This window comes from Phaethon aethereus (assembly GCF_964289735.1).
Source record: "Phaethon aethereus genome assembly, chromosome: 21".
Classification (NCBI taxonomy): Eukaryota; Metazoa; Chordata; class Aves; order Phaethontiformes; family Phaethontidae; genus Phaethon; species Phaethon aethereus.
Window position 1 is genome coordinate 6,056,388 of NC_138597.1, and position 27,151 is coordinate 6,083,538.

General features: G+C 54.6%; 2 protein-coding genes across 2 annotated transcripts in view; both read left to right on the forward strand.

The window, feature by feature from the left end:
* Positions 1–7,568, forward strand: part of AGRN (agrin) — a gene marked incomplete at both ends in the record, with an annotated part of 122,792 nt that extends 115,224 nt beyond the window's left edge. Inside the window, 4 exons of the mRNA XM_082009422.1 lie at positions 105–192; positions 4,802–5,026; positions 5,687–5,790; positions 7,411–7,568. Of these exons, the coding sequence (XP_081865548.1) occupies positions 105–192; positions 4,802–5,026; positions 5,687–5,790; positions 7,411–7,568 (575 nt within the window). The remainder of the gene's footprint in view (positions 1–104; positions 193–4,801; positions 5,027–5,686; positions 5,791–7,410) is intronic.
* A 15,221-nt stretch (positions 7,569–22,789) lies between these two features.
* Positions 22,790–27,151, forward strand: part of LOC309412570 (tyrosine-protein phosphatase non-receptor type 11-like) — a gene marked incomplete at both ends in the record, with an annotated part of 47,571 nt that continues 43,209 nt past the window's right edge. The window contains one exon of the mRNA XM_082009499.1: positions 22,790–22,875. Coding sequence (XP_081865625.1) covers positions 22,790–22,875 — 86 coding nt within the window. The remainder of the gene's footprint in view (positions 22,876–27,151) is intronic.

Consider the following 27,151-nt stretch of genomic DNA (forward strand, 5'->3'; position numbering starts at 1 on the left):
CGTCCTTTTATGAATGCTCAGTGTAAAGGGGGATTTTCCTAGTCTCCAAAGACAGACAGGCCGTGCTACGTTGCCTGACAGCTCTTCTTTTTTCCCACCTCCAGTGATCATCGAGAAGGCTGCTGGAGATGCAGAGGCCATTGCTTTTGACGGTAGGACATACATGGAGTACCACAATGCCGTGACAAAGAGGTAAGTTGGCTGCTGAGCTGAACCAAGATCAAAACAAGGACTTAGGGCTGTTAGCAGGAGGAAGAGCTAGCGTTGAAGAAGTCCAAGTGCAGTGCTTAAAGAGGGGCAAGCAAACTGGGGCCATGAGCACCCGCTTCCAGCCCTTACCCCTTTGTTGGCAAAGGGCTTTCCCCACAATGGCAGTGCCTGGCCAGCTTCAGGTCTGGATGCTGGGCCATGTGGGCCACCTTCTGGGTTAGCATAGTCTGATTTGGGAGTGGGATGAAACTGGCTGAGTGTGTTCCACAAAGATGGTTGATGTGGCCTGTGCCCTGCTCCTGGTTCGGTGCGTTTCTTTACCCATGTGCTCAGGATCAGGTTGTGGGCTGGGTGAGCTGTGCTGAGGGGAGAGGTAGCTCTGCCTGTGGCTTAATTCACGCCCGTTTGCCAGCTCCTTTGTCTCCGTGGCTCTTTGTGCAGCAAGGATCAGCTCTCCCAGCAGAGACAGGCTGTCGCTGCTGCGGGACCTGGCTAGCCTTCTCCAGCTTCTGCTTGACCCTGACCCCATGGGCTACGGGTACGTGTTCTGTGGCTGTACTGGTCACTGGCACTTCTCTCTCAAGATAAGCAGAGCCTGGTACACAGCTGCTGGCTGAGGTCCTCTTCAGCCTCTGGGCTGGATTTCTCCTACAGGATACTCTCAGTCCGCTACAGCCTGGCTCAGTACCCTTCCTCAGCACTGTGCTCCTACAGGCCCCGTGGCTAATTCCCAGCTCCACGGCACTGTGGGACAGGATAAGGCTCTGTCCCTCTGCCTCTTACACCCTCAGACTCCCTGCTGCCCTAACACCCTGCCTGGGGAGGGCGTTTGTGTTGAGTGGTTGTTTGTCGGTCTCTGTCTGTCCGTCTCTTCTCAATGTCCTTGTTTCTTTGTTTTCAAGCCACCTGACCAATGAGATCCCTGCGTAAGTACAGTCCTCCCCGCTGCCCAGCTCCTCCCCACCGTCATCTGCCCTCCACCACGTCTCCCATTGCCACCCTAACCGCCAGCCCACCCGCAGGGGAGCGCAGGGCAGGTGTGGGAGCAGGAATACAGGCCCTCTCCCAGGGGTCTGCCGTGGGCAGGCGTTCCCGTTTCAGGGTGAGGAGGACCCAGGTACCGACTGCAGCTCTGGTGGCTGTAGAGGGGCCCAAACGCAGCCAAGACGCAGCAGGAGCTACGCTGCCAGGCTCTGCTGCAGCCAGGCGTTGTCCCAGCAGCGTGCTGCAACTTAGCCTTAGTTTACGTGGATGAGCATGGAAGAAGAAAGTTCCTGTGACTTCCCTCTCTGTCAGCAGCAAAGGCATTGGCGATGGAAGTAAGGGGTGCTAACCCTGCCCTGACTTCTCCAGTGCGAATATGGTGTTGCTGCCATAGCGAGGAGGCCAGGCTGGGTGCTAGGAGAACGTTCCCCATGTTCGGGAGTGCACGGGCAGCCCCTCACAACATGCAGCGCGGCCGGGGGGGCTGAAGAAGGGCCTGGGCAGGCAGATGGGGAGAAGGGCTTCTTCCCTCGAGCGGGCTTGACAGCTCTTGATTTGCCGTCTGTTTGTCTGGCCGAGTGGCAGGAGTGGAAGAGAAGCACTGGTTGACGCAGCTGTATTCCCCACTACATGGGGGAGAGTTTGACCAATACCTGCCTGTCACATCCCCGTTTCACCTCATTTTCTGCAAGCTGGGGTCAGACAGAGGCTCGGGAGGCTGAGTTGCGTGCACGCATGCATGTCAACACCGGGGGAACCACAGAGCCCATCAGCTGCGTGTTCACAACAGTTTGGGAGGTGCTCTGGGTTGCTCTGGTGTTTTGGGAAGGGCTTTCTAGGAGCCAAGCATCCTCCTAAGCTAGACAGTGCCCTACAGCAACGGGAGGGCTGTAGTGGCCTGCGCGACAATGCCATGTGGCAGAGTGCCCAGCTGTCCCTCTGCACGGACACGGGCCGCATCCCTGCAGATGAGCAGAAAGCTGCTACCTTTGTGTCCTGCCTCTCCCAGTGCGCTGCAAAGGGAAGACTGCCATTCCCAGCCTCCTCCCTGCCCGAGCCAGCCTATTTTGGCTGTGCATGCCCCATCCTGCAAGGGAGCTTAGTGCTTCTCCCCAGACCCCTCTGCTGGGATTTGGCAGCGGCACTCGCAAGCCCCGCCAGGGCTGAAGGACCCACTGGGCTGCCCATAAAAAGTAGTTTCTTCTGCCTCCAGGCAGACATCGGGGTGTGCCTTGGGCAGGACTAACACTCCGATTGCTTCTCTCGGCTCTGCTGGCCATGACATGCCCGTACGGGTTTTTTTCAACATACATTTATATATATACATCTAGTTAGAGCTGATTGTCATGCCAGGCCTGTAGCCCCTAACGCTTGCAGGCAGTGCCAGCAGGACAGCTGGGGTCCCGGGTTTCCCCTTCTCCATGCACACCCTGCTGCCCAAGTGCCGCAAGGCTGACTCAGAGGCCTTATGTGATGATTTAGCTATCTGCCTAGATGGGAGCCCGCTCTGCGACGTCCCAAAAAACCAGCCTGAGGTCTGCCTGCAGGGCTTCCCAGGAAAGGGTCCTCGAGCAGGGCCACAGACCAAAAGCTCCCTTCCCCCAGCAGTGCTGCCCACTGTCCTGTCAGTGAGACCCTTTGCTGGATACTCATCCCAGCGGGGCAGCATGGGTGACTAGCAGGACCACTGATGTCCTGACCCAGGAGAGCATCGCAGAGCGCCTGCGCCGCTGGGACAGGGCTGTGTTCGCTCTTTGGCGTTATTATGCTCACCCTGGCTAAGCAACAACTTGCAAACTTGTCTCACTGGCTTGAGGAAACTCGGCCCCAAGGACAGTGGCTGAGGCTTCCTGCTCATGCTGGGCAGGCTTCTCAGTCTGGGCATGGTGTAGGGGGAAGAGCTGTTGCTGCTGGGCAGGGCTGTTCCCTGTCTGTGAGCAGGGTGGGAGGGAAGGGTCTCCTCCGCTGTCCTGCGCTTATCGCATGCTCCCCTTTCTTCCTGCATCTAAGTCCCGAAGCGCTGGACTATCCTGCGGAGCCCAGGTGAGTCTGTGCCAGGCTTTCAGCTTTTGTGTCTCGTGCTCTGCCGTTGCTGCCTCAGCATGTCTCTGTCTCCGTGCGTGTTCTGTGTGTCCATACCCTTGGCTTTTTATTTATAAGGGATACAGCTCTGCAGGTGAAGAAGGTGAACGTGAAGGAAGCCCTGTCCCTCCAGCACAGGAACAGCAGCTCCTATGCAGCTTCTCGTTCCTGGGGGACCTAGAGAGCAAATAGCTACAAGTGAGGGGAGAAGCTGAGTTACCTTCATGCAGAGCCCTCGTCCAGCCCTTTGGGCACAGTGTCCCTTGGGAATAAAAAGCTGTCTGTGTTGCCCATGTCATCTGGTCTAAGTGTGCACATGTGTCAGCAGTGTGTCTCAGGGCATCCCAGGAGAGTGGCTGGTGACTCCGTATGGCAACCTCACCTGTTGCCAAGAGTCTTTTGCCTGTTCCAAAAGGGACTGAGCAAAGAAGGGGATGCCAGTGTGGGGGAAATCCTGTCCTTTCTTCATTCCTCCCTTGGGAAAAGACAGTGCTTCTAGGAGAAAGAAGGCTTTGCTGCCTCTGTGGACAAGTCTCCATCCCCTTCAAACTGCAGGGTGCTCGTTGCCTCACAGTCCCCAGCCTCAAGTTCCTGTTGGACTTTGGTCACCAGAGGCAGCAAATGCCTCCGAGGCTGATGGCTGCGTGGTGACAGCCTGGGGAGCAGTGGTCCCCAGGCACCTTGGCTCTGCTTGCACCTCCGAAGCCTGCCAGTGGGGTAGTGAGACGGTACCGACCCCAGCTCAGCTGCTGCCTGCACCCTCGCAGTCTGGCCAACAGAGCCTTCTTTGTTCTGACCTCTCCCAAATCAAAGGCAGCTCTGTGGGGAAAACCCTTCTGCTGGCCAGGTAGGAGCCAGCCTGGTACTGTTCACCAGCCCACGTAACAGGCCTCTTCCTTCAGCACCTGCATATGAGGAGGCAAACCCAAGACTTGTGTGTCACAGCTTGCAGGGGTTGATGTGTCTGAACTTTGTGCTCCACAGAGGGCAAAAGCAAGGGGCAGTAGCCCCAGCCTGTGTCTTTGGAGGTTCAAGCTGGATGTTGGGAAAAACACTTCATCCCTAGGAGAATTGTGCGGCCCCTGCTTAGGTCAGCAGAAAGATAGAGGAGCTCCAGTCTTGGGGTTCCCACGCTCAGCTGGGCAGAGCCACGGCTGCCCTCACCTCACGCTGGCAATGGTCCTGCTCTGAGTGGGAGCTGGGTTAGAGACCTGCAGAAGGGACATTTCTTTGATCCTGTGGCCTGGTTTAGAGCTTTCCATCTGCTCCCCCAGTCATGCACCAGGCCTTCTGAGCAGGCCTGGGATATTGCAAAGGCTGCAACCACTCAAGCGCAGCAGGTAGGGACTGAGACCCCATGCATCTCCTGATGCCAAAGGTCAGTTGAAGGTTATCCTCAGCAGGTGAGCTCGTTGGCTGGGAACAGAGAATGCTGTTCTGAGGAGCTGACTGGCTGCCTGTTGCTTTTGTAGCCATGTTTTTAATTCTGGTCTATCTTCTCCCCTGCTCCCATCTCCTCATGCAGCGAGAAGGCCTTGCAATCGAACCACTTTGAACTAAGCATCAAAACAGAAGCCACTCAGGGGCTGATCCTGTGGAGTGGGAAGGGGCTGGACCGATCAGACTACATCGCCCTTGCCATAGTGGATGGCTTCGTACAAATGACCTACGACCTTGGCTCCAAGCCAGTCGTCCTACGATCCACAGTCCCAGTGAACACCAACCAGTGGATTCATATCAAAGCATACAGGTGTGAAGGCTAGCAGGAGGGGAGAGTGGGACCGTGGCAGACTGGTCTGTGAACTAGGGAGCCTGAGTCATGGCCGTGGCTCCATGCCCTGTGATCCCCAAGGGTCACTCCTCTTCTTGGATAATAATAGAGGAGAGGCATGTGGGCAGTGCCGCGTTGGAGGGGTGCGTGTTGTGACACGCCTGGAAATGTCAAAGGGGCAGGCTCAAGGAGGTACGAAAGGTTCGTGCCTTTTATTTTAGCTGGCTGAGGGTTTGACATTCTGTTCGTGTTGAGCCCGTGTCCCTTTTATTTTTATTGGTGGTGGGAGTGGTAAGCAGATCATGCGGCTGGCATGCCAGGGATTTCTGCTGATGGGTCTGGAGGGCGCGGGAGGAAGCTGTGGCCACTGGCTGGGCCGGCAGCCGGGCTGCGGGATGCCCGGGGATGCCGGAGGGGAGCGCTTGCCGCCGGCTGCGTGGCGCTCCCCGGGGAGGCGTTGCACTGAGGACTGCTCTGTGCTACACACCTGAGAGAGCTCTGCTCCCCGCTCCTCTCCAGGTGGAGAAGGGCCGATGGTGCCCAGGGTCTGGATTTAGCGTAAAGCAGAGGGCGGCCCTGGGTTTTTTCTCTAAGGTTGCTAATCATCTTCTGCTTCTTCTTCCCTCCCTCCGGGAGCAGGGTACAGAGAGAAGGTTCCCTTCAAGTTGGCAACGAAGCCCCCATTGCTGGCTCTTCTCCACTTGGTGCAACACAGCTAGATACAGATGGGGCCCTGTGGCTGGGTAAGTCGGTGTGGAAAGGGTGAACCTCCTCTCTGCCCCTTGCTCAGAGGCTCAGAGCTGGAGGTGATGCTCCCTCACTCGTTTCAATGGGACACCTTTGCCTCCCGGGTGGCTTTGACAGGTTTGACCTAAAAAGTCCCCAGCTTGTTCTTTGCCTACTAGGGCAGAATGCCGAGGGACGAAGGGTTGGCTTTACCAAGTGCTTTCCACGACACCATGTCCCCTGAAGAGAGCCATTAGCTGGCCTGTGGCTTTGGATCTCGTGCTGCCGATGGCATGGGACACCCTCTCCCTCTTCAAACTGGGAGTGCTCCCACCTGCCAGTTTCCCCCCAGGTGTGGAAGCCTCCGTCAGTTCACGAGCCTCTCGAATGTTACTTGATTGGGTAACTCTGGTTCCCAAAGGTGAAATGGTTGAATTGAGAGAAGGCTACTTCTGCCTGGAAATATGTAAATACCCACATTTTAAATGTTGCTTTATTTGCATAACATAGAATAAGCAGACATGCCAGAACGTGCCTGTGTGTGCAGCAGAGTCAGTTCCATTTGTGTTGACATAAGTGTTTTGACCCTGCAAACACAGAGTTTAGCCCACTGAATTTTACCCTCACACTGCCTGTGGCAGATCTGTCAGCACAGACAGGGGCTAGATTTGTCCTGTAACAGCTCAAATCAACAAGAAAACCACCCACAAGTGTAGGATAATTGTGCTTAAATATAACCAGTAGTAATCTGAGCTAAGAGGGTAGTAAAGTCCTTTTTGGAGCCTGAAGGGATGAAAGAAAGATGCTCGGTGATAGGGGATGCCGCGGGTCCTGGGCTTTGTTCATCTCTTGAGGAACTTGCATGACCCAACTCTCCATCTGTAAGTGAAGGGCTGGGCTTTGCCTCAGGCAGGTGCTGTAGCAGTCCTAGCATTCAGGATTGCGAGGGGGGCACGAGGGCCACAGAAGCCAATGGACAGAAATGTTCGTCTGGGGGTTTTGATCATCTCTAATGAGGAAACAGTGAATTAGATTCTCTTCACTCTTCTCGGAAGCATCTGTTCTTATCTTCCCAGTCTAAGGCTGTAGTTTCAGGTCTGACTGGAACTTCAAAAGAGTTCATATTCAAAAATGTAGCCTTACGTCTGAAAACACAGTATCCCAGATGCCATTTCTTGTTCTGAAATCAACCTAGAAGTTATGCGGAAAGCAGAATTTTTCCATGAGAAATTTTTGCTTGGCTTCCCCACTGGCTTTTCCAAAGGTTTTGTTTGCTTTCATAATTCAGGGCCTGGAATGAGCCGTAGTTGACGTTTCAGTAACTGAAATTAAATTTAGTTTGAATTTGGGACCAACCTCCAAGGAAATGAAGTATTTTAAGTTGAATTGGTATTTTACAATGCAAGTTACTGCTTTAAGTGTCTTCGGGAAACTTGCATGTATTGGTTGGAAGTGGCATTTCTCTGATTTAAATGAAACTAAATACTGGCCCGGAAAGAGGTTCTTCCCCGCTGCCGAGGAGGGCATTCCCCGCAGCGCCGGCACTGCGCGTGTGTGCGTGAGCATGCGACGCTGCTGGCCCCCACAGCAGCGTGTCCTTTGTCCTCCCACCCGACCTTCTGTGCTGTCTCTTGCAGGGGGAGTGGAGAAGCTGAGTGTGGCTCACAAGCTGCCCAAGGCCTACAGCACGGGGTTTATTGGCTGCATAAGGGACGTGATTGTCGACCGCCAAGAACTGCATCTGGTGGAGGACGCTTTAAACAACCCCACAATATTACACTGCTCAGCCAAATAGACCCCCAGGGACCCTCCCTTCTCCTTCCCTCCCTCCTGCCTATTGCTGTAATTATTTTCTATTTTTGTAAACTTATTGCTTTTTATATTTTGGGGGGAGGGGGGACAGGGAGGGGAGGAAACACCTTTTCGTTTGGGTTATTTGTTCGGTTGCAGTCTATCCAGGTCAGTCAGACTCTAATCAAACAGCAACAAAGAACAAACCTTGAACCAAGTCTCCAAGAAGTGACAGAAGAACTTCCCCATTGCACCTGCATTGTAAATCTTATTCATACTTGAAGCTTCTTTTTGGGTTATTTTTCCCCCTCCTTACTTGTGTTCTTGGGTGGTCGTTCACGCCTGCGGGGGAAAGGATGCCGGTGCTGGCGAGATGCGCGGCCTTTGTGGATTCACCGCCTTCCCATCTCGGGCCCAGCCCCAAAGTCCCCTCTGCCGCGCTGGCTGAGCAGGGAAGCGGCCGTCAGAGAGAAGCGGGAATTGCCGCCCTGCTCCGGGGCCTGGCTCTGCCAAGCCTTCTCCTGGCCCTGTGCTCACCCTATCTCCCTCCTCCCCGCCTTCCTCTCACTATAATTTATGTGTGTAAGAATCTCAAGTGCTTTTCTCCCTTATGCTCTGTTAAAATCAGGGATGCCATGCACTGGAAGAGAGACCAAGGTCTGCTCTGAGCAGGCAGAAAAGCATTGCTCTTTGGTTGTCTTATGACTGTTTGCTGGACTGAGAGGTGCTGTGGGGGAAATGTTGATTTCTCTGTTGGCTCTCCTCCTCCTCCTCTTGGACATGTGCAGAAGCAGCTGTGAAACCTCATTTCCACGCTTTGTGTTTATCCAGACATGTCCTAACCACCTGCTTGCCCTGGCTGCTCTTCCCACCAAGAGTTTCTGTGTACCAAGTGTTGCCCTCCCGTGCACCAGTGAGAACTTGCAGCACGTCTTCAAGAGCTGGAAGTGCTCTCCCTCTTCGAGCACTGTCAAACCGGCTGTGAGGGCATGGGGACTGGGTCCCTTTTCACTTTAAAAAAATCCATTGGATGACCCATGTCCATTTTCCAGCCTCCAGGCATGACTTGCCCTCTGTCTACCATGAGGATGCTTGCAGCTGGCCAGCATGTATTCTGGTATTAGAGCCTCTCCCGTGAAGAGTAACCGGAGTTTTACCTTTGACTTCAAGTTTTCGCACTGCCCAGTGCAGTGCAGGGTCTTCCACGCCACGATCAAAGCTCCTTTGGATACTGCCAGCCCAGCGGCAACAGCTGAAATGGGAATGGGGCGAGTCAGCTGTAGAGGCAGTAGTGTTTGGGAGGAGGTTTTTGTAAGTATGCTCTTCCCCATGCAGATCTTGAAAGCAAATACTGGGGTGCCAGTTACAAAGCCGGCATGTGTGTTTCTGAGTGAATGTATGCATGTTTGCAAGTGTCTGTCAACCAGCGCGGATTTGCGTGCAAACCCTGAATCTCCCGTAAGCGGGAGAAGAACAAAGAGATTGCAGCTATGAAAGAAATGACCCGCTCCATTCAGGTTCCTTCTCCATGGGAAGAATTTACTGATGCTGTGTAGCATCTATGTCCCTTTACCACTGGGACACAACTGTGTCCCTTTCCCACCCTGAGATGGCAGCTGGCATTGCTCTGTGTAAAACCTGCTTTATGCAGCGTACAGAATTAATCTGAAGGATCCCGCCAGGTATCAAGTGTTAATTAATATCCAGGGTGCCATCAGTTTGCAATTTTGCCAGAGATTTCTAGCACACCTTGTAGTGTACCTTTACAAAATAGTGCACTCTTTTTAAAAATGTTGTTTCTTGGCACTGAATTTTGAGCCATGAAAAGTCAAATTACTTTTCTCAGGGTGAGCTCTGAACACAGGTGTAACAAAGGGGAAGACCGTAGTGTAAAACCACTTGGGTTTCTTTTTTCTTCTTTTTTTTATTAAAAGAAATCTATCCCTCCTGCCCCTGCCAAATCTATGCCTAATCTATTGACATTCCTCTGAAAATCCAGGGGTTAAATATTTCACGGGGGGCTGCACCCTCTGTGGGATGGAGCCTCCGGGGGGGTGGGGGGGGTGGCTGTGTGTGTGGCAATACCACATTTTAAGTGGCTACTGTATATAAATTGTGGTTCCTGGTGGGGAGTACTGTGACTGTGTTGTGAAAGGGATGGACTGCTGTATTTTGATCACGAGGTGTAGATAGATGGGGGCTAACTAGGACTGCAGGACGGGGTGGGATGGGAGGGAAGTGCGAGACCCTCGATCTGCGTTTGAGAACGTGAGTTCTAGCTGGGCAATGCAGCTGCGTTGGCCGAGGCTGAGGGCTGAACCTGCCGACTCCAGGGAGAGAGGGGCATGCGCAGAGGAAGCTGCTAATTTTCTAGAATGCCACTGAAATGAAGCCAGGGTCACTGCAAAAAAACCAACTAAACAAAAACTCTGTCAGCTTTTGCCGGGGCTTGGAAATGCCTTAAAACAGGACCTTGCGTCCTCGTTGTCAAGCATCTTGAACCAAGGTCAGATTCAGCAGTGCTCCCTAGGGGCTGTGCACTTAACTTCGGCTTTATTTTTAATAGCGTTTATAACATGTATGTACAAAAAAAGACATTGAGGTTTGGTTTTTTCCTGGGGTTTTTTTTTTTTTTTTTTGCTTTTTTTAAGAGAAAGATGTCCACGTGGCTTCATTTATAGGGTAAATTAATGACCATTGTGAACTGCTGTATGAATTCTGAAGGGCAATGCACAGTAGAGGAGCAGCATGATATAACCATTACTAACTTGTGTCTTTCGTCAATCACCATGAAATAAAGTTTGAAAACTATTAAATGTCTTTTTAAGGGGCCTGTTGCTTTTTTATTCTTTTCGTACTGCGTGCCTCACGCTTGCTCACTGGTGGGCAGAAGATACTGTGTGAAGTCAAACCAGCATCCCCCTCTCTATCTCCCTTAGAGCCAGAGTGGCTTATGCAGGTACCTGCTGTATCTTCTAAATGCAGCCTCTTTACATATGCCAACCTCAATCCTACTCACCCAATGTTTGCTGGAGGAAAACTGTGTGTCTTTACTTCCCCTCCTCTGTGGCCATCTGATCACACTCCAAATGGTTTCACTCATTCAAGTATCCACTCGCTTTTCTTTCTTTGCCGTGCATGTCTTTTATCGCCTCTTCTCAGGTAGCATTTTCAGAAGAGGCTTCGCGCCATGTCAGCAAGACTGAAGTGATGCTTCTGTGGCCTGCTTCTCACTGATGGCAGCAGTTCTGGGTTTTACCCTCTGTTAGGTGAGGAGCCATGGAAAGTCAGTCGCAAGCATGCAAGCAGGATGTGGTTTGAGATGTACCAGCCTCTTAAGTTCCTGCTCTAAACAGGTTTTCCTAATGGGGCCTTTCCACCTGGACAGAACCCTCGCACTCTGATCTCTGCAGCCTCATCTTTCTACAAGAAAAGAAGGTGGGAGGTGGAGAATTTTGTTCAACCAAGAGCTCATGTTCATCCAAGTGGTGTGAAGTGAAAAAAGAACGTGGGTTTCCTGCCATTTGGGAGGCAGCTAATTTAGCTAACCGAGTCATTTTGATACCCAGCAATGGTGCACATTTGGTTGCTGTCTGCACCGGCTCAGCAGGAACCGGCTTTTCAATGGACAATGGAGATGTCGAAGACTCACAATGGGGAACAATGAGGCCAGTGTTGGAACAGCCACAGGGGTTGCACAACTCACAACTGGGGCCATGTTTTGCTCAAGATCAGCCTCCTGGTGCAACGTCTTCTTGACAATGACCTTATTATTACTGACTTGCAAAGTCAGTACCTCTTTCACAGGCGTTTTGCCAGCTTGCGGCAAAGCCGTAGAAGAAAAAGCTATCATCGTCTTGGCCTGAAGGAAAAGCTGAGCTTTGGCAGCTGCATGGTGGTGGTTTGGTTTTTTTACTACAGTCTGGAAAAACCCATTGTGAGGGGAAAGAGGAAGGAAAAAAGGACAGAAGGCACTCCGGGGGCATGCTTGGGCAGGCAGCAAGCATGACTCAGGGGAATGGCCTGGGCACACTTTCTGGCAGCCCTTGCTCTGAGAGCAGCCTGCTCAGTGCCCTCGGGAACGCACCACGGGCGCATCAGGCCTGACTGGCCAGTCTCTCACTGGGATCAAAGGCAATCGGGCGATACGGTCAAGAGGGAGAGGGCAGCTGGCGTTGGATGGTTTTACCCATCCCTGGCTTGCTTTGGCACCACCAGCCTCTGGGAACAGCTAACCCCGACAGCCAGTTGTGAGCATCCCCCGTGTCCAGGAGCTTCAGTCCGGGGCTAAAAGCGTCTGACTCCACACTGAAGCCACTGAGCTGAGGCTTCCCCAGGATGGCGGGGAAGCTGATGGGGGGACCTGGGCGAAGCGAAGGGCAGTGGGTGTGTTGCTTTGGTGATCGTGTGAATGGTCTCACGGGGCTGTTCCGTGGGCTTTTGATCTGGTGTACCACCTTATGCAGCTGCCCGCTTCCCGAGTGCTTCGCTGGGTAGCGTCAAGTGAGAGACTGATCAGCTTGCTGGTTCCTGAGGTTGCTGCTGCTAGTCAGGCTGCTGGGGGCTAGTCCTTCTGGAATATGCCGGACCAGACCTAAATCTCTACTGAATGTTATTTGTCGCCCACAAATCCCTTTCCCCTGTAGCCTGGGGTAGTGGCCGTTAATAGATCTGGACTCCTCGGCTCCGTGGCTGCTTAGCCTCATTTTGCAGCGTGTGTGGTGGGGAGCAGGAGCTGTGGATTTCTTTCCCTGCTTTGCTGCTGGCGCAGCCTGCGCCTCAGACTGGTCACGTAATGATCCATTACCCTGCTCTGTAATGTACCTCTGCCTCTCTCGCTGGGAAAATGTGATTATTCAGGGGGAAAAGGGGCTGCAATGTTTATAAGTAGACAACTTGGCCCATAAACATGGTCTTTCTGGCTCTTCATCAAAGGAGCCTGTCACAGCATCTATAGTTCAGGGCTATGTAGAAGCCCTGAATTTAAGGGTTTATAGAGCTCTTGTTGCTGTGGCTGGGAGTGCAAACCTCTTCCCAAAGCTGAGCACACGCAGTGGTGCTGGGCTGCCTGAGCTGCCATCTCTCAGCTGGATGTAACATGAGGGTCCTGGCCCCATGCGGAGCTGAGGGAATGGGACTAGTTCACAGTGTCTGGCCAAAGTGCACCTGGGGGAATTCCCTTCCTCGGACTGGCATCCCAGTTGCTTCCTCTGCATTCCCGACATCAGCTGCCAGAGAGCTATGTGATGTGGCTGTGTCCTGGTACCCAGCTATCCCTTTCCAGCCTGCAAATGGAAAAGCAAGCATGCGAATCTGTGCTTATACCAATGAACAATTCAGGAGGAAATTGTAAGTGACTTTGAGTAGCACTGGGTGCTCCTCTAGATGACTGACACAGCTGAAATGGGACCTTTATAGCTGTTCACTGCAAACATTAAAGGCACCCAGGAGTACTGTTCCTAGAACTTAACATCCTCGGAGCCACTCCCTGTGAAGAGTCTGGTGTCTTAACCCAGAGATCAACCTGGACACAAAGACTCCGGATGAGCTTTCTCCTGAGTCTCCTGTCCCGTGTGGCTGCTTCTCCCCTCCAGCAGTGGCCAACGTTTTGGTGGTACGTCAACCCTATTCTCACCAGGGACCTTCTGCCCTGTCCCCTGGGGATTCTCCAGCCCAGGCACACACTCTGTAATTGCAAGACAGACATTATGCCTCCCCAGGAGTACTCAGACTTTTCTTTGCTGCTAGACATGCTGCCAGCATTGTCCTGGCTGTTAGCACGTGGCATTTACAGCCACCCCTGTAGATATTCCCAGGAGAACATACAGATTAGAGCTAAAAATATGCTCTCCTCTGCCTGCAGCAGGAAACGCCTCAGGGCTGGGGCAGAAATACTGGACTCCAGAGCTCCTGAGTAGGGTGCCAAAACCCACTTTCTCCTGCCCTCCGGGCCAGCTGTGCCAGACACAGGTTCCTGGGGCACATAGCAGAGCAGGTGCCTCCATCCACCCCTGGCAGCCTGAAACATCTGTCCTTGCTGGGGGAACCGCAGCAGGGTAGAACCATCAAAGCCTCTCCCAGCCAGCCACCAGCTGAGCCAGAGCAGGTTAGAGAGTAGATGGGGTCACACAGACCTCCAGCATGTCCACTGTTGTCACCGTGTGCTTCTGTTGCAGCAGGTCCCCTGAGGGACAGGCACCATCCCAACACCAACAAAATGGGAAGTTCTGGCTGCAGAGAGCTCCCAGGCCAGAGTCTGGATTTCTCTGCTGGGTACTTCCATGGGATCAAAGCATTCCAATGGCCAGGAGATGGGAGGGCTAACGTCTTGCAGGAGGAGACCATTTTCACCGGTTATCTGCATCCCAGTTACAGTGTCTAGAAACCAGTACCTTACAAGAAGGGGGCAGATCTGTTCAGGAGTTTCCTTTTGATCTGTTTTTAACCAAGAAGCTGAACTGCAGTCCCCCCTGACCATGTGCATTGCCCTGAGAAGGGGTCCTCGTCGTATGAGACAGGCGCAGACAGAAGTCAGTTTGGTCTCTCACAATGAAGTCTCAGTGCTATGAAAGAAGGTCCCAGTGACTAGGAGCCTCGATAGCAGGGGAAATGAGGGAGGAGAGGACAGGGGGCATTGTTATCAGGGTTGCTATTTGGCCTCTGTGGTCCTTGTTGCCCCGTGAGCAATTCAGTGGCACGCAGGAAAGCTATGCAACCCGCCAGTCCTCCTCGCTGAGAAATGAGTTGGCTCCTGCTGCCAGCTCTCTGGGTATTCCCCGAATAGACATGGAATTCGCTGAGTCTTATTATAGTTATAAAGCTGCTATTTTTGCCACTACGGGTAGACAGGGCGGGGGGGCCTCGCTGGCTATATCCTGGCTTTTTCTCTCTCTTTGACAGCTGGCTTTGTTTTCTCACCCAGCATTCATGAAAGGTGCCAGATTCAGGGCATTTCTTTGGGTTAATTTCTGTCTTTTATGTGAAGCAGCATACATTTGACATGAGTTCGTTAAAGGCCTCTGAATTTACACTTCAGATGGCAAAATGTGCTCTATCTGTGTAGAGCATACAGCATGCCTATAGCACACCTGACCCCAGCTTACCCCAGTGGAAGATTTGGGCGTCACCACCGCTGTCTCACCATAGGCGCTGGCGGGGAAGCCACTCTGGGGACATCGTGCCCTCCTGACTCCAAAGGGGCCCCTGAGCTGGGCGCGTTTCAGGATAACAGCAAAGTGGCTGAGCCGTGCCAGACTCAGATGCTCGGTGCCTGGCAGCTTGCTTCCTTCTCTTGGTAGAATGACTCTCAAGCCTTTGTCCACCCAACCTAGAGACCTCCGATAGTGCTTGGGTACCGAATGCCGCCCGGAACTGCTGCCGGTGTGAAATCTCACACGCCGTCCAGGCTCGGGCGCTGCGGGGCTACCTAGCGAGGAGCACGGACGCGCCCTGTGCCGAGAACGCGCTCGCCAGCCTGGAGGGGGAAGGAGCCCCGGCGCCAGGAGGGGAAAGGCTCCAGGGAGAGGGGAGGCTGCGCGCCGCGGGCCCAGCCTGCCGGCAGCCCCGGGCTCTCCGCGACCTGCTGCCGCTGAGGGGCGGCACGCCGGATGCCGCCCGCCCGGCCGGGCAGCTCACCCGGGCCGGGGCGGGACCGGGCGGCGGCCGGGCCGGGGGCGGCGGGGCGCTGCCTCCCGGCGGGGCCGCCCGGGCGGGCGGGGCGGAGGGCGGGGATTCCCGCGCGTCACAGGGAGGGGTTTCCCCGCCGGCCCGCGGCCCAGGCGCCCCGCCGGGGCGCGGCGGTGCGGGCAGTCGGCGCGGAGCTCCGCGGAGCCATGACCTCCCGCAGGTAAGGGCCGAGCGCCGACCCGACCCGACCCGCGGCGAGCGGCTCCCCGCGGTCGGCGCCACCGCTGGAGCACCCGCGGCTGCCGCGCGCCGCCCCCTCCGGCACCGGCTCGGTCCTGCCCCGCTCCCCCGCGGAGGCGCGGCGGGGCCGGAGCGGCCGCGCTGCCCCGCGGGCGGGCCCGGGGCCGGTGCCCACGCTGGAGTGCGGCCGCAGCCCCTGCCCCGGCGCCGGCTGCGAGCCCGGCCCTGCCCCGCGGGCTGTCGCGGGTCGCGCCGTGCGCCCTCCGCGGAAGAGCGCGCCGCGCCGGCGGGAGAAGGCTGCTGTCTTAGAGCATCTTGCCTCAGCAGGCTCTGTAAGCCGTGCTGGAGGTGCTGAAGAGGGGATGCCAAAACGCGACCAAGCTTTAAAACTTGCTTGAAATATCTCTGTGGGCTGGGAGCTGAAAGAAAGATACTGTGGTGCATCTGGTGTGTTGTCGGTGCCTCCTCCGTCCTCTTCCAAAGAAGCTGTTTCAAAGCCTCAGTCTCTTTTTCTCAGTGGCAGCAGGAACCTGTGTGAGTTGGGGACATTGTCCCTTCTCGGTTCCTTCTTCTCTGCTATGGCTTCAAAAGGGGCAAATAGCCGTCCAGCGGATGGTCTCTTTCCGCGCCTGTTTGGCAGCCAGCTCCAAGCACCGGGTCTCATGCACAGCTCCCGCATGCTGCAGTGCCGACGGGTTTCTTAATAGCTGGTTTGGGGGTTCTTCCTTCCTGTCCGTCCTTTCACAGAGATGGCCTTAAGGTGACCTGAAAAAGCCTTTGTTGCTATTAGAAGTCAAATGTGTTTTGAAAAACCCTGAGGAGGGTGGTGGCTGGGGAGCAGCCATACAGCTGATGGTTGCTTCAAGCTGAGAAATGGGATTGGTTACAGGACAGGGAGTGCTTGTTTGGTGTTGGTACAGGACAGAACACGGGCAGGTCATGAGTGGGGTTTCCACACCGATCTCCCCAATCATCTCCTGAACATGTAGTAACTGCAGATTCTCCTCACGCACATTCCTGCAACGCCAGGATTCAGGGGCTTAGTTGGTTTATAGCTTTTGGGTCTCTCTTTGCCATCCAGCACTGGCTTGTCTCTTCTGTACAGGTACTGAGACGTATTTTGTGAGTGTCTGACTCAAAGTGTGCAGAAGAAGTTTAGGAAGAGGCAGCACTCGTCTGGGCGGTGCCACATTAGGTTACAAAACATGCTTGCTGAGGGGTGATGGACTATAAAGCAGGGGGCTGGGACTTGGGGCCCCTGGGTTTCACTCTCGGCTCTGGTAGTGCTCCTTGTGCCCACAGGCAAGTCAATATTTGCCTACAGTGCCTATACCTTGCTAGCTCCACGGGCAGTTACCCAGGGCAGCAGAGTGCTAGCGACAGCGAAATGGTTGTAATGCTGCTGCCAGCTCAGGCCTTGTGGGAGTCCTGAGAAACCTGGCTAGCTAGTAGTACTGCTGCTGAGAGGGGCTCAGAGCCGTGTGGGTTGGCTTTTGTACTGGGGGTTGCCCATCCTTTCCACCTGTGCACTGGAGTGCTGGATTTGCTGCTCCTGGTCCTTTTTCCCTACATTGCGGCAAGACTGGCTTGGCCCCAGCCTTTCTCCTCTTGCCTAGCAACGTGTAGGGTGCCTACCAGATTTGTATGGCATGCCTGAACCCTGGCTGATGCTGTTCTCCCTGTGCCTCAAAGCATGGCCTGGTTCTGCCCAGGTGGGTCTACTGAGACCACCTGTGCTAGTGGAGCGTTGAGAGGCTCAAGCAGTTCCTCGGGAGGGATGGTCACTGCAAGGCCTATCTGAAGTACTAAATAGTGGATCCTTTGCATACTGTCAGCATCGTACCTCCATCCTTTCTTGCAGGTCGTTTAGGCTTGCATGGACAGCCTTGGAGTTAAGGGCACTTTGGCATTAATAGGCTCAGGAGCTGACTGACAGAGGCTGGCAGTGTGGAGCTGCTGAAAGCCAGTGTGCAGTTGGCCTGTTGTGTTGAAAGAGGGTACTGCGAAGCAGGGGGTCCGTGAGGAAGCGATTTCTCAGCAGCTCCATCCCAACCGAGGTGCTGGTTCCTCTCTTCAGGGAACACCTCTGTAGCTCCGTATTTGCTTTGCCACAGTGAGGCTGTCGCGAGTTGAAAATCCTGGGAGCTGATGTGGATCAAGTGTGATGGTGGACTGTCACTCAGGTTTGGAGTGTGCATGGCCCGCCACAGCACTGTCCCATGGCTGCAAGGTAGGATGCTCCGGTGCACGCAGTCAGGCTTTCAAGAGGATCTGCTGGGACCACAGGATGCTGCATCCCTTTCTGCCCTGGCATAGGGTCAAGGTAATATGGGTGTCCGAATCGGGGGAATGGCTTCAGGAGCAGGCGTGGTGGGTCGCAAGCCTGTAGCGAAAGAGTGGTATATCAAATCCCCCAAGGGTTATTTTTCGCCCGCACTCCTCTGCCTGGGCTGTGTGACTCTGCCGATGTGAAAGCTGTTTGGGTAAGCATGTGTCTCGACAACTGATACTCTCCAAGGCGCTCGTGGGAAGCACAGGCTTATATGAGCGCTGGGACCAGTAACGGCTGCTGAGTGTTGGGCACTGCTTAATGCCTTCTCCCTGCGTGGGAGCGTGTCTGTGGAGGGACTGGGAAGAGATGGGGTGACTCCCTAGCTGAGAGGAACAGCTTTGCGCTAGGATGCCTAGGATACTCTTGTGTGCTAATTCTTTTCAAGGAAGGCAGTGGACGGGAAATAAACCTTGTTCTGGGTGTTTGACTTGTTTGGTAAGCTGTCCCTGTGGCCATGCCGTGTTGTGGGGAGAGGTATCAGGGACTGGCGGATGCTGGTCAGCATGCTTATGGTCTGCTGAAAGGCCATGCTAGTGAGTGCAGGGGCCCAGCCTGGAAAGCAGTGGCCCAGCCTGGAAAGCGGTGGCCAAGTGTCAGTATGGGGCTGTGTGCACGTGTGACATGAGGGAGAATCAAGCCCTGTTGTAGAAATAAAACAAATTTGTTGCTGTCAGCCTAAACCACAAAGCTGTTGCAAATGCTGAGCTCCAAGCTGCTGCCCAGGGCCTTATTGCATTATTTCTTAAAAACAGCTTGTTGAAAGAATGACTGTTTCTTTCCCCCTCCCAGCTTTACTGGCATGTGACCTCTCAACTGCAGGAAAGGTTTGGAGGTCATGGATGTACCCCCACCCCCAGCAAGGACAGGGAAATCCCGGTTCTTCTGGAACGGCAAGAGCTTGGGAATCGTGGAGTAACTGCTGCCCCTCCTCTGCTTTGGTCCTTACGTCCGCTCGGGTGCGATTAGGGGCCTTTTGCTGTGACGTAGAGATCTTGGTGGATAAACCTCACATCCCCATCGCTGACGAGTGGCTTGCAGGTCCCAAATGCCTGGTTTCTTTTCCTAGGAAGGAATTGCACGGTGTCTGGAGTGCTTGTAGGTGGCAGCTGGCTTGTGCATTGCCCTTGTCTGCAGGGCAGGCTTTTTCTTTACAGCCAGGTCTCCTGCGATGCTATGGTGGGGAGGAAGGGAAAGTCTGGAGGAAATGAGTAAATGCGAGCTTGTGGAGCCCGCTTGCCTCCAAATCAGGGGTTGCCCCAGTTCTGCAGGATTCAGGGCTGAGTGTTGTTGTCACAGAACGGGTGCCTGTGTGTGATCGATTATGGAGGCCCTTTCCCGCGCTGCTCCCTGGACCGCCGTGCTGGTGCTTTGCGAATTGCTAGCACTGGTGGAGCCGGTCCCAGTGCGGAGCAGACAGTGCCTCTTCTTTCCTGCCTGTGCCTGCATGAGAGAAGCCTCCCCTCTGGGCTCCGAGGCCGTGGTAGTGGTGAAACGCTGCTGGCGGCTCCGGGGCTGTGTGTGTTAGCCAGCAGCGGTGACAACCCCCTTTGGCCAGCGATCTCCCTGGGCTCGGAGTGGGCTGGAGAGATGCTGCCTTGCAGCTCCTGCCCCTGCCGGACCGCACAGCTCCTGTCCCGGGGAGTTAAACACGCAGCGAGGCAGGCAGCTGACGGCACGGTCGGTGCGAAACTGCCCCTGGAAGGGAACGCTGAGGCTGAAGGGACCCAGTGTCCAGTTTTCGGGGCTGATGGTGCTGGGGGGACTGGTGTTCTGGTGAAAGGCTTCCATTCCTGTAGCAGACTTGACAAAGAGCTGCTGAGTGGTATCCCGTATCCAGAGCTGAGTACATTAGTTTGATGACTTTTTCCCCTGCATTCAGATGAACCTTTTAAAAATATAGCGCACTGCTTAGCTGAATTACTTTATCCGCAATGATTTTATGGCACATTGTGGGTGGTTCCCTTTGAAGTCTTGGATCGCTTGTAATTACTCACATCAGCAGGGCTGCTGCAGCCACCAGGGTGGGAAGCAGTGGCTGCTCCAGCATGGCGGATAAGGTGGGATTGGCCAAAGTCCTGCATGCGCTTTCTCCAAGACTGTTTGCCATGCTTGTGCAGGCCACGTTGCTGCGCACCTGAGGCATCAGCTGCATCCAGCTGGATCCCAAAACCTTGCTTGCTGTGCAACCTTGAGCATCTGCCGCAGTGACAGGAAATATCACGCCAGTCCCCTGACCAGCTGAGCAGCCTGTGGTCCCAGCTCTCCCGCTCCCTTTACCAGTGGGAAAACACACGCTTCCTGCGCTGAATCCAAATGTAAATATTAACCTTACGTATTTGCAATAGCTGCTTACTTTGGCAGCTGGGGTGGTGGTGGGGATGTGGTAATTCCTGGTCCAGGAAGCAAAAGCAGGTCAGTGTTTTGGCATCTTGGGTATTCATCAACAACACATCATGGGCAGAGCTTAGGGCAACGGCGGCTGGAACCAGGATGATTGCGGATCTCGCTGGTGGGAGCGTGCTCAAGCCCACGGCTGCTGTGTCTGAGGTGCGGGCCCCGAGTGGTAAGCTCAGAAACGTCCTCTGGCCATTTTCTGTGAGCTGTTCGTTTCATTCTCTCCAGGCAGTACTTCAGCACTTGGCTCGGGAGCTGACTTGTGCTCAGCTCCAGCACGAAACGGGCCAGTCAGCCTGGGCAGCTGGAGGCAGGTCACAGCAGCGGCGTGAATTCACACCCTGGCTTCCTTCGCAGTGGCTTGCTCACAGAAGCAGGCTTCGCGAGACCTTCCCAGCAAGGCAGCTGGTGCCTTTGGCTTCTCCTTTGCCATTGCTGCATCTGAATCTTGGCTCAGATTTTACCTGGTTTTCTCCCGCTGGCCAGCCGGTATGAAGATGTCTTTGGACAGAGGCTCTGTTAGCAGCGGTGCGGGAGGATCGAAGCTCAAAGGATTTTGTGCAAATGTGTGCTAAGACTGCCTATACACACGCTGCCTGGACAGGCAGGGAGGTGAGAGATGGGAAGTGCTGTGTTAGTAAAAGGAGCAGACATGCTTTTTCAACCGGGCTTTGCTATGGTAAATGAGGACGAGAACGTTGGCAGCAACTTAAACTGCACTTCAATTACAAGCTCCCAGCCTACTGTTTATTTCTAGATAGGGCAAGTTCCTTACTGCAGGTCATGAAATGCGTAAATACGCTGTTCTCTCCCCTTTTCCAGTGAGGCAGTAGGAATGGTTAATGGCCTCACTCAAAGACAGAAAATGAGCCTTGCCTAAGAGAGGTTTTTGGATCGGGCCCTTGGTGATTTTCCAGTATCCTATGGTTTTCCCCAAGGCAGAGTGAGCTGCTCTCTTTATGGTCCCAAGACAAATGAAGCGCTCTTGGCCCTGGAACACGCTTCTGGGATGCAGCTGCATCTCTTTTGTGGGCTGCCAAGGAGAATTCCTCGCCGTCTGCAGTGGCAGGGTAAGGCAAAGCACACCGAAGAGGAAGCCGGTCTTCCAGCTCGCACTGCCAAAGCTACACTGAGGGCGAGTTTCCTTTGTGGCTGGGTGGTACCGGAGCTGCTCGCTGCTGCTTCCAGCAGGGTTTAAATTAATCGGGTTTCTAGGAGATGGTTCTTCTCAGGAGCCTCGGCGGCACCTGAATGAACGAATCGGAGCTCTGTGCTCCAGCGGGGCAGTGGTAGCCAGCTGGACTCTCCCAGGTGCCCGGGTGCGGGCCGTGCTCGGCACGGAGCTGCGTGACCACTGCAAGTGAGCCAGCAGGCATGGGGAAGGCTCCCAGTGCCCCCAGCACCTGAGCCGCCCCCCCAGCAAGAGCCTTGTCCCCGGGGACGGCTCAGCCGGCCAAGGCGTGCGACGGGGGCCCAGCAGCAGCGGCCCTGCGGCTCTGCGGCGGGGAGCTGCCGCTCCTCGGGGCGGGGAACAGAGCTCGGTGCCACTGGCATGGCCACGGAAAACCTGGCTCGTGCGTCAGCCCCAGAGCCCGGCTGGAGATGGAGACGCTTCCTGGTGTGCAAAAAGGTGGGCGCTGGCGTTGCCCTCCCCGCTCTCGTGGAGCTCTTCCCAGAGGCCGGCTTTTCGCCTTGCCCGCCACATGCTGGGTCTCTCGCTGGCTCCGCTTGAGGCAGGGGAGGAACGAGTGTGTTCTGCGACGGGGGCTTTGACACGGCCTTCAGTTTGCAAAGGCCTGGCCTAGCCAAAGGGCTCCTCTAAGCCTGGTGCCAGTCACTCCGTGAGCAAACGGCAGCCTGGTCCCTCTTAAGGAGGGTCCTGTGAGTGGGGAACTGGGAGCTGAGAGCTTTTCTGTTCCCAGCTGGGTCACTGGTTTTAGCACCTATCTCCATAGTGTCTTTGCGGCATTCGCCCTCCCACGCTTGCAGTGTAGACGCCCTTTGATTCCCAAATGGCTCGCTAAAAACATTTCCCGAAGGCTGACGTTCGGGGTTCCATCCCTGCCCTGAGGGACAAACAGAGCTAATACCTATTTCCAAGCTAAAAACAGGCCCATGCCCTCCGGGGCGGGGGTGTGCGGGAGAAGTACTCCTAAGGCTGCCATTCTTTAAGCATTGCTTACTCCTTTTTCTGCAGTAGGAATGGGTTTATTCTGTTGCTTTTTCACTGCCTCGACCAAAAGCAGTGGCTTGGGCAGGGCTGCACTTGCTACCTTATGAGATGAGGGAGGTGGGGAGGGATGGAAAGTGGCTCCTGCAGCCCAATGGCATGTTCCAGGAAATGTGCGTAGGATGGGGCCTAATCAGATTATGGGGCTGGGCTGTTTGCAGGCTTCCTGCGTGAGTCTGAAGGGAAGAAGGAAATTCTTCGCATTAAACCAAGCTGGAAATCAGGAACCGTGTGCTTCCTGTATATGCATTTTTTTTCTGCAAATAGCCCGTGCTGCTGCTTGTGTCGATGGTGCTCCCCAAAGACCTCTGCCTGCTTGCGGTAGGGGCTGAGGGCCATGCTTGGAAGAGACGTACACTTCAGCATCTCCTGGGCTTTCTGAGCCGCTGCTCTCCTGCAGCAGATGTCGCGGCTGTCACAGGTGTCCCAGGCAGGTCCCACGTGCAAAGGATGTTGCTGTGCTCCAGCTGCAGCAAAAGCATCTGCCAGGTGGCCTGGGAGCGTGTGACTGTGGGTATCAGGCTTTTGGGCCTCGGGAGGACCGGGGGGCTCCACCTCGCAGACCCCCCTTGGCTCCGTGTTGGTGGAGACTTGCTGCATCAAGTCCCAGACATTTCCACGTGGACGAGAAGCAGATGAGCCTCATCCTCTACTGCATCTTCTTTGATGCCGAGACGGGGTTGCTGTGCAGGTTTCCAGCACCTTTGGCAGGAGCCCCCACTGCCGTGCTGAGGTGGGCTGAGTTCTCGGTTTCCCTCCTAGGTCCAGGCAATCACAAGCTTCATGCCTTGGCGTCACCTTTCGTATTATCTGGGGGAGAAGATACCTGTGCTGTTAATGCACAAGGGCCTTTCGGGCAATCCCATCCTTTTTCCTATCCAGCTGAGTAAGAACCTGCCCATTGACCCTGGGATAATAAGGTTTGGAAATCCCTCCCATTCCCAATGTACAATCGTTGGATTTATCTGGACAGTGCCATGGCTCTGTCTAGCTGTATGGTAATCTCCTGTGGGCTTTACAAAAGAGATTTTTTCACTTAAATACATTTCAGGCTTGCAGTAGCCCACACCAGAAGAGCGAGATAGGAGGGAGCTTCTCCTTGTGAGCCGATTCTAAACAAGGAGTCTGCCTCTCAGTGCTGGGATGGAGGAGAGCTGTGCAGAACCAGCTGCCTGGAGTGGGCAGGAGGAGAGAGGCTGTCCCCCGTCTGTTGGGGGAGTCTGCTGGGCCAGAGAGCCCTTCTCTGGACCTGGCCGCGCTCCCCTGTCCGGCTGGGCTGCAGCTTGCTTCTGCGCTGGGCGGCTTCCTGGCTCGGCCCCTGTGCTGTCGGAACGGAGAATAAGGCTGCGAACCGCAGTTCGCATCTGCGGCCCCTCAGCGAAGGCGGCTGCCCCCCTCCCAGTGAGAGGTTTTGTAAGTTCCCGCTTTGGTCAGGCTGAAGGGACCGGTTCGCTTTCAAGGGAATGGTCTCTCCCCGGTCCCAGCAGTTTCAACCCAAGAGGGAGCGGAGCTGATCGAGGGCAGCCTGCGCCGCACCGCGGAGGAGATGGTTCCCTTCCCTCCCGTGCCCCCCGCTCCCTGCAGGGTGGCACAGCCATGCCAGCCAGGGTCTTTCGTCCCCCTTCCCACCCTGCTTTGAAAATCCCATTTCCTTCTTCCTCTCCTTCGGGGTGCAGCTCGCCTCTGTCAGAGCCGGAGCTAGAAAGGGCAGCAGGGTTGAGCCCCTTGGGCTCTCTGGCTCGACATTGAGATGGTTTGAGGAGATGGGTGCTGTGGGTGCCGATAGGGTGCAAAAAGGCGGTGGTTGGGTTGACAAAACAATGGTAAAAGACCTGCCTTAAAAAATATGAATGGGAAGCAGGCAAGAGATTGGAACATGCAACTTCCCCCCTTGCCCCAATGAGCTTTTGAAGTATTTTTAAAAAATGAGTGATTCCAGTTGGAGAAACTGAGGGAAGACGTGCTCAGAGCGACAGGAGAGTAAACGATTAGCAGTATCACCAGCCGTTGTGCTGGGGCTCTGCTAGATGCTACCTCCAGGGTAACGGTGAGGCTACCCACAGGCCAGGACTTCGTTAGCTCCTCCGGCCATGGTTTGCTGCGGCTTGCCGTTCGCCTCCGCAGCCCGTCACGCTGGGCACATGTGACAGAGGGAGAGGGCCAACTTGAACAGTCTCGGGACCTGCGGTAATGGTGAATGCTTGACATGGGCAGAGGAGAGCCCATCCTCGGGACATGTTGTTTGGCCTTGGGGATTTCAAGAGGGCGGGAAGGTGACAAAGATTTAATTTCAAAACAACAAACTATCCCCCTTCACACCCTTGAGCAGCATCCCTACCATGTAAGGTAGTTGCCAGGGCTATATTTGTCCTTGGTTTGTTTTTTTGGGGTAGGTTTGTTTGTTTGTTTGTTTCCCCCTTCCTTCCACCCTCCTGAAATATTTTCATCAGTCTCCTCTCTAAGAAGTGTAACAAGCCCTGCCACTGATTAAATTCTAAATATAGCTCTGGTATTTTTTTTCTCTCCAATTCTTCATGATGTATCTAGGCAAAAAATAGCCTTGGCGACTCTTCAAAGGGGACATGGGCCTGCTATGGGCTATATTTTTGTCTTGTCACCCTGCCCGGGTCCGAAATAAACCTCTTCATTTTTAATTAGCTCGTCGGGTTATATAATCCTGAAGGCTGAGGATTTCTGGGCTCAGCAAGGACGCACATGATGCTGTGGGCTCAGGCACATCGTGGCAGGCAGAGGTGGCATGTCAGGGTAGGGGCGATACAGGAGGAATCTCCTTTCCTCTGCTGGCCCTGGAGCCAAGCTGGAAGGAGCGTGGGGAAACCAAGATGATGTAGTATAAGGCCACTGGTCTGGTCCATCTCATCCTAGGCTCTGCTCTTGCCCTTCTTCCTTATTGCCTTATTTATTTATTTATTTCATTGCGGTACTTGGAGAGGAACCTGCAGGCTCTTGGGCTCCTCGTCTGTCTGTGTTGCCTTGGGGGCCAGTTTTGGTTCTCCTCTGCTCCTGGGAGAACGGGTCAGGGTTTTTCTGCCCTTGGCATCATCCTGACAACAAGCTGTTTTACTCCTGGCTGAGTGGATCCCACTCATTTTCCTGTAACCCAGGTCTGAATGCTTAAGCATTATCCTACTCCCACCACCCAACATGAAAGGTGGGAGCCAAATGATTCCCTCTGATGCTGTCAGGTGCTCGTTTGTGCAGCACCTCTCGTCCTACTGCCGCTGCTTTACTTGCTCTCAAAACATTTCTCTGGAGTGCCTGCCTGAGGACTGCTGCTGTAGAAAGTGGCCATCCTTGTGGTCTGCACGTGGGAGCCCGACTGACTCCACAGGTTCTCATACTCACGACGACCCTGGCCATCCAGTGTGGGGGTGATGCCCTCACACGAGCGTTCAGCAGCCTTCTGCTCTTTCGGAGTGTTTCCCTGCACTTACCAAAGTGGCTCTCAAGCTCCTCTTCAAGCTCTCCGGACGGTTAGCCCAGTAGATGAGCAGGCCATGCGAGGGAGCAGCGCGTGTTTGCTCTACACAGCTTTAAAGACTTTCTAACCACCAGATGGAGCAAAGGAACTTAAAACAACCATGGCTGACACTGGCCAGGGGCTGCCGTTGGGCACTGAGGTGCAACCAGTGCCCCGTGGGCAGCTGCTGTACCTGCGCCTTGCCAGGCTTGGTGTTGACTTCCTTCTCAAGCCTCTCCCTAGAAGGCAGAGCTCAGGGTTGTCCTGGGCGCTGCCTCGGCGAGACGGCAGGTGAGCGCAGCCGCACGTGCGTTGCAAGCCTGCTCCTTGCCCTTCGTCGTAACCCGCGGTACAGGCTGCGGTTCCCACGCCCTGGCGTGTCTTTAGTCGGGGCTTATCGCAGCCTGCGCGAGGGAGGGATGTGCTGCGATAGCAATGCCCGTTTGCTCTCGGAGTTGAACCAACCCACCGCCTGCTGCCGTCTGTGTCTCAGACCAGAGTTTCAGTCCTGCTCTGGGGAGTGCTGGGGAGCAGGGGAATCAGTACTTCTTGTTGCTGTAGCTTTAAAGCAGTGGAAATTTTCATTGTCATCTCGATGGTCAAAGCTAAGAGGAACTGGTGTACTTCAAAAAGTGCAGTTTAGTGAGGAAGGCATGGTTTTGAAGCGTCTGACAAGGTTGAAAGTAGCTGGTTTTGGAGTCCCTCCTGACCTGTGGAAGAAGAGGGATGCAATGCATCTCTGGCATTTGACTTCTCCGAACCTTAAACCTCCAGTTTGGTGTTTAGCAGAGCTGGGCATAAGCCACAGAATTAAGGGTCTTCAGACTAGTGTAAGCAAAAATGGACTGGAATTTCCCATGGCTGTTTTTCAGATTTGTGCCTCAAAGCAGCCAGCTGGTGACCTTGGGACAAGTAGTAGTGCAGGCTGTTTGCATATGGTCCCTCTCATGTGATGAGCCGTCCTACAAACTGTCAGCTCGCGCAGCAGGCGCTGTGACATCAGCCAGGGCAGTCTTCCCACCTCTTGTCGCTCGTACTCCAGCGACTCTGTCTAGTGTAAAGGCAGACAGCCATTTCTTCTCTCCTCTTCAGCTTGTCCAGGTATTTATCCCAGAAGAAGTTTTTTGCCTCAGTTGTGGCAGGTTTACTTAGCTCGTGGCAGAGGGCTCTGGCACGCGTGTTGGGGGAGGAGGGAACACAGAACAGGTTTCTGCATGAAGGCATGGCCAAAAAGCAGTAGAAGGCGCGATGCTGTCAGGTAGCGACTACATGGGAAAGCTGAGA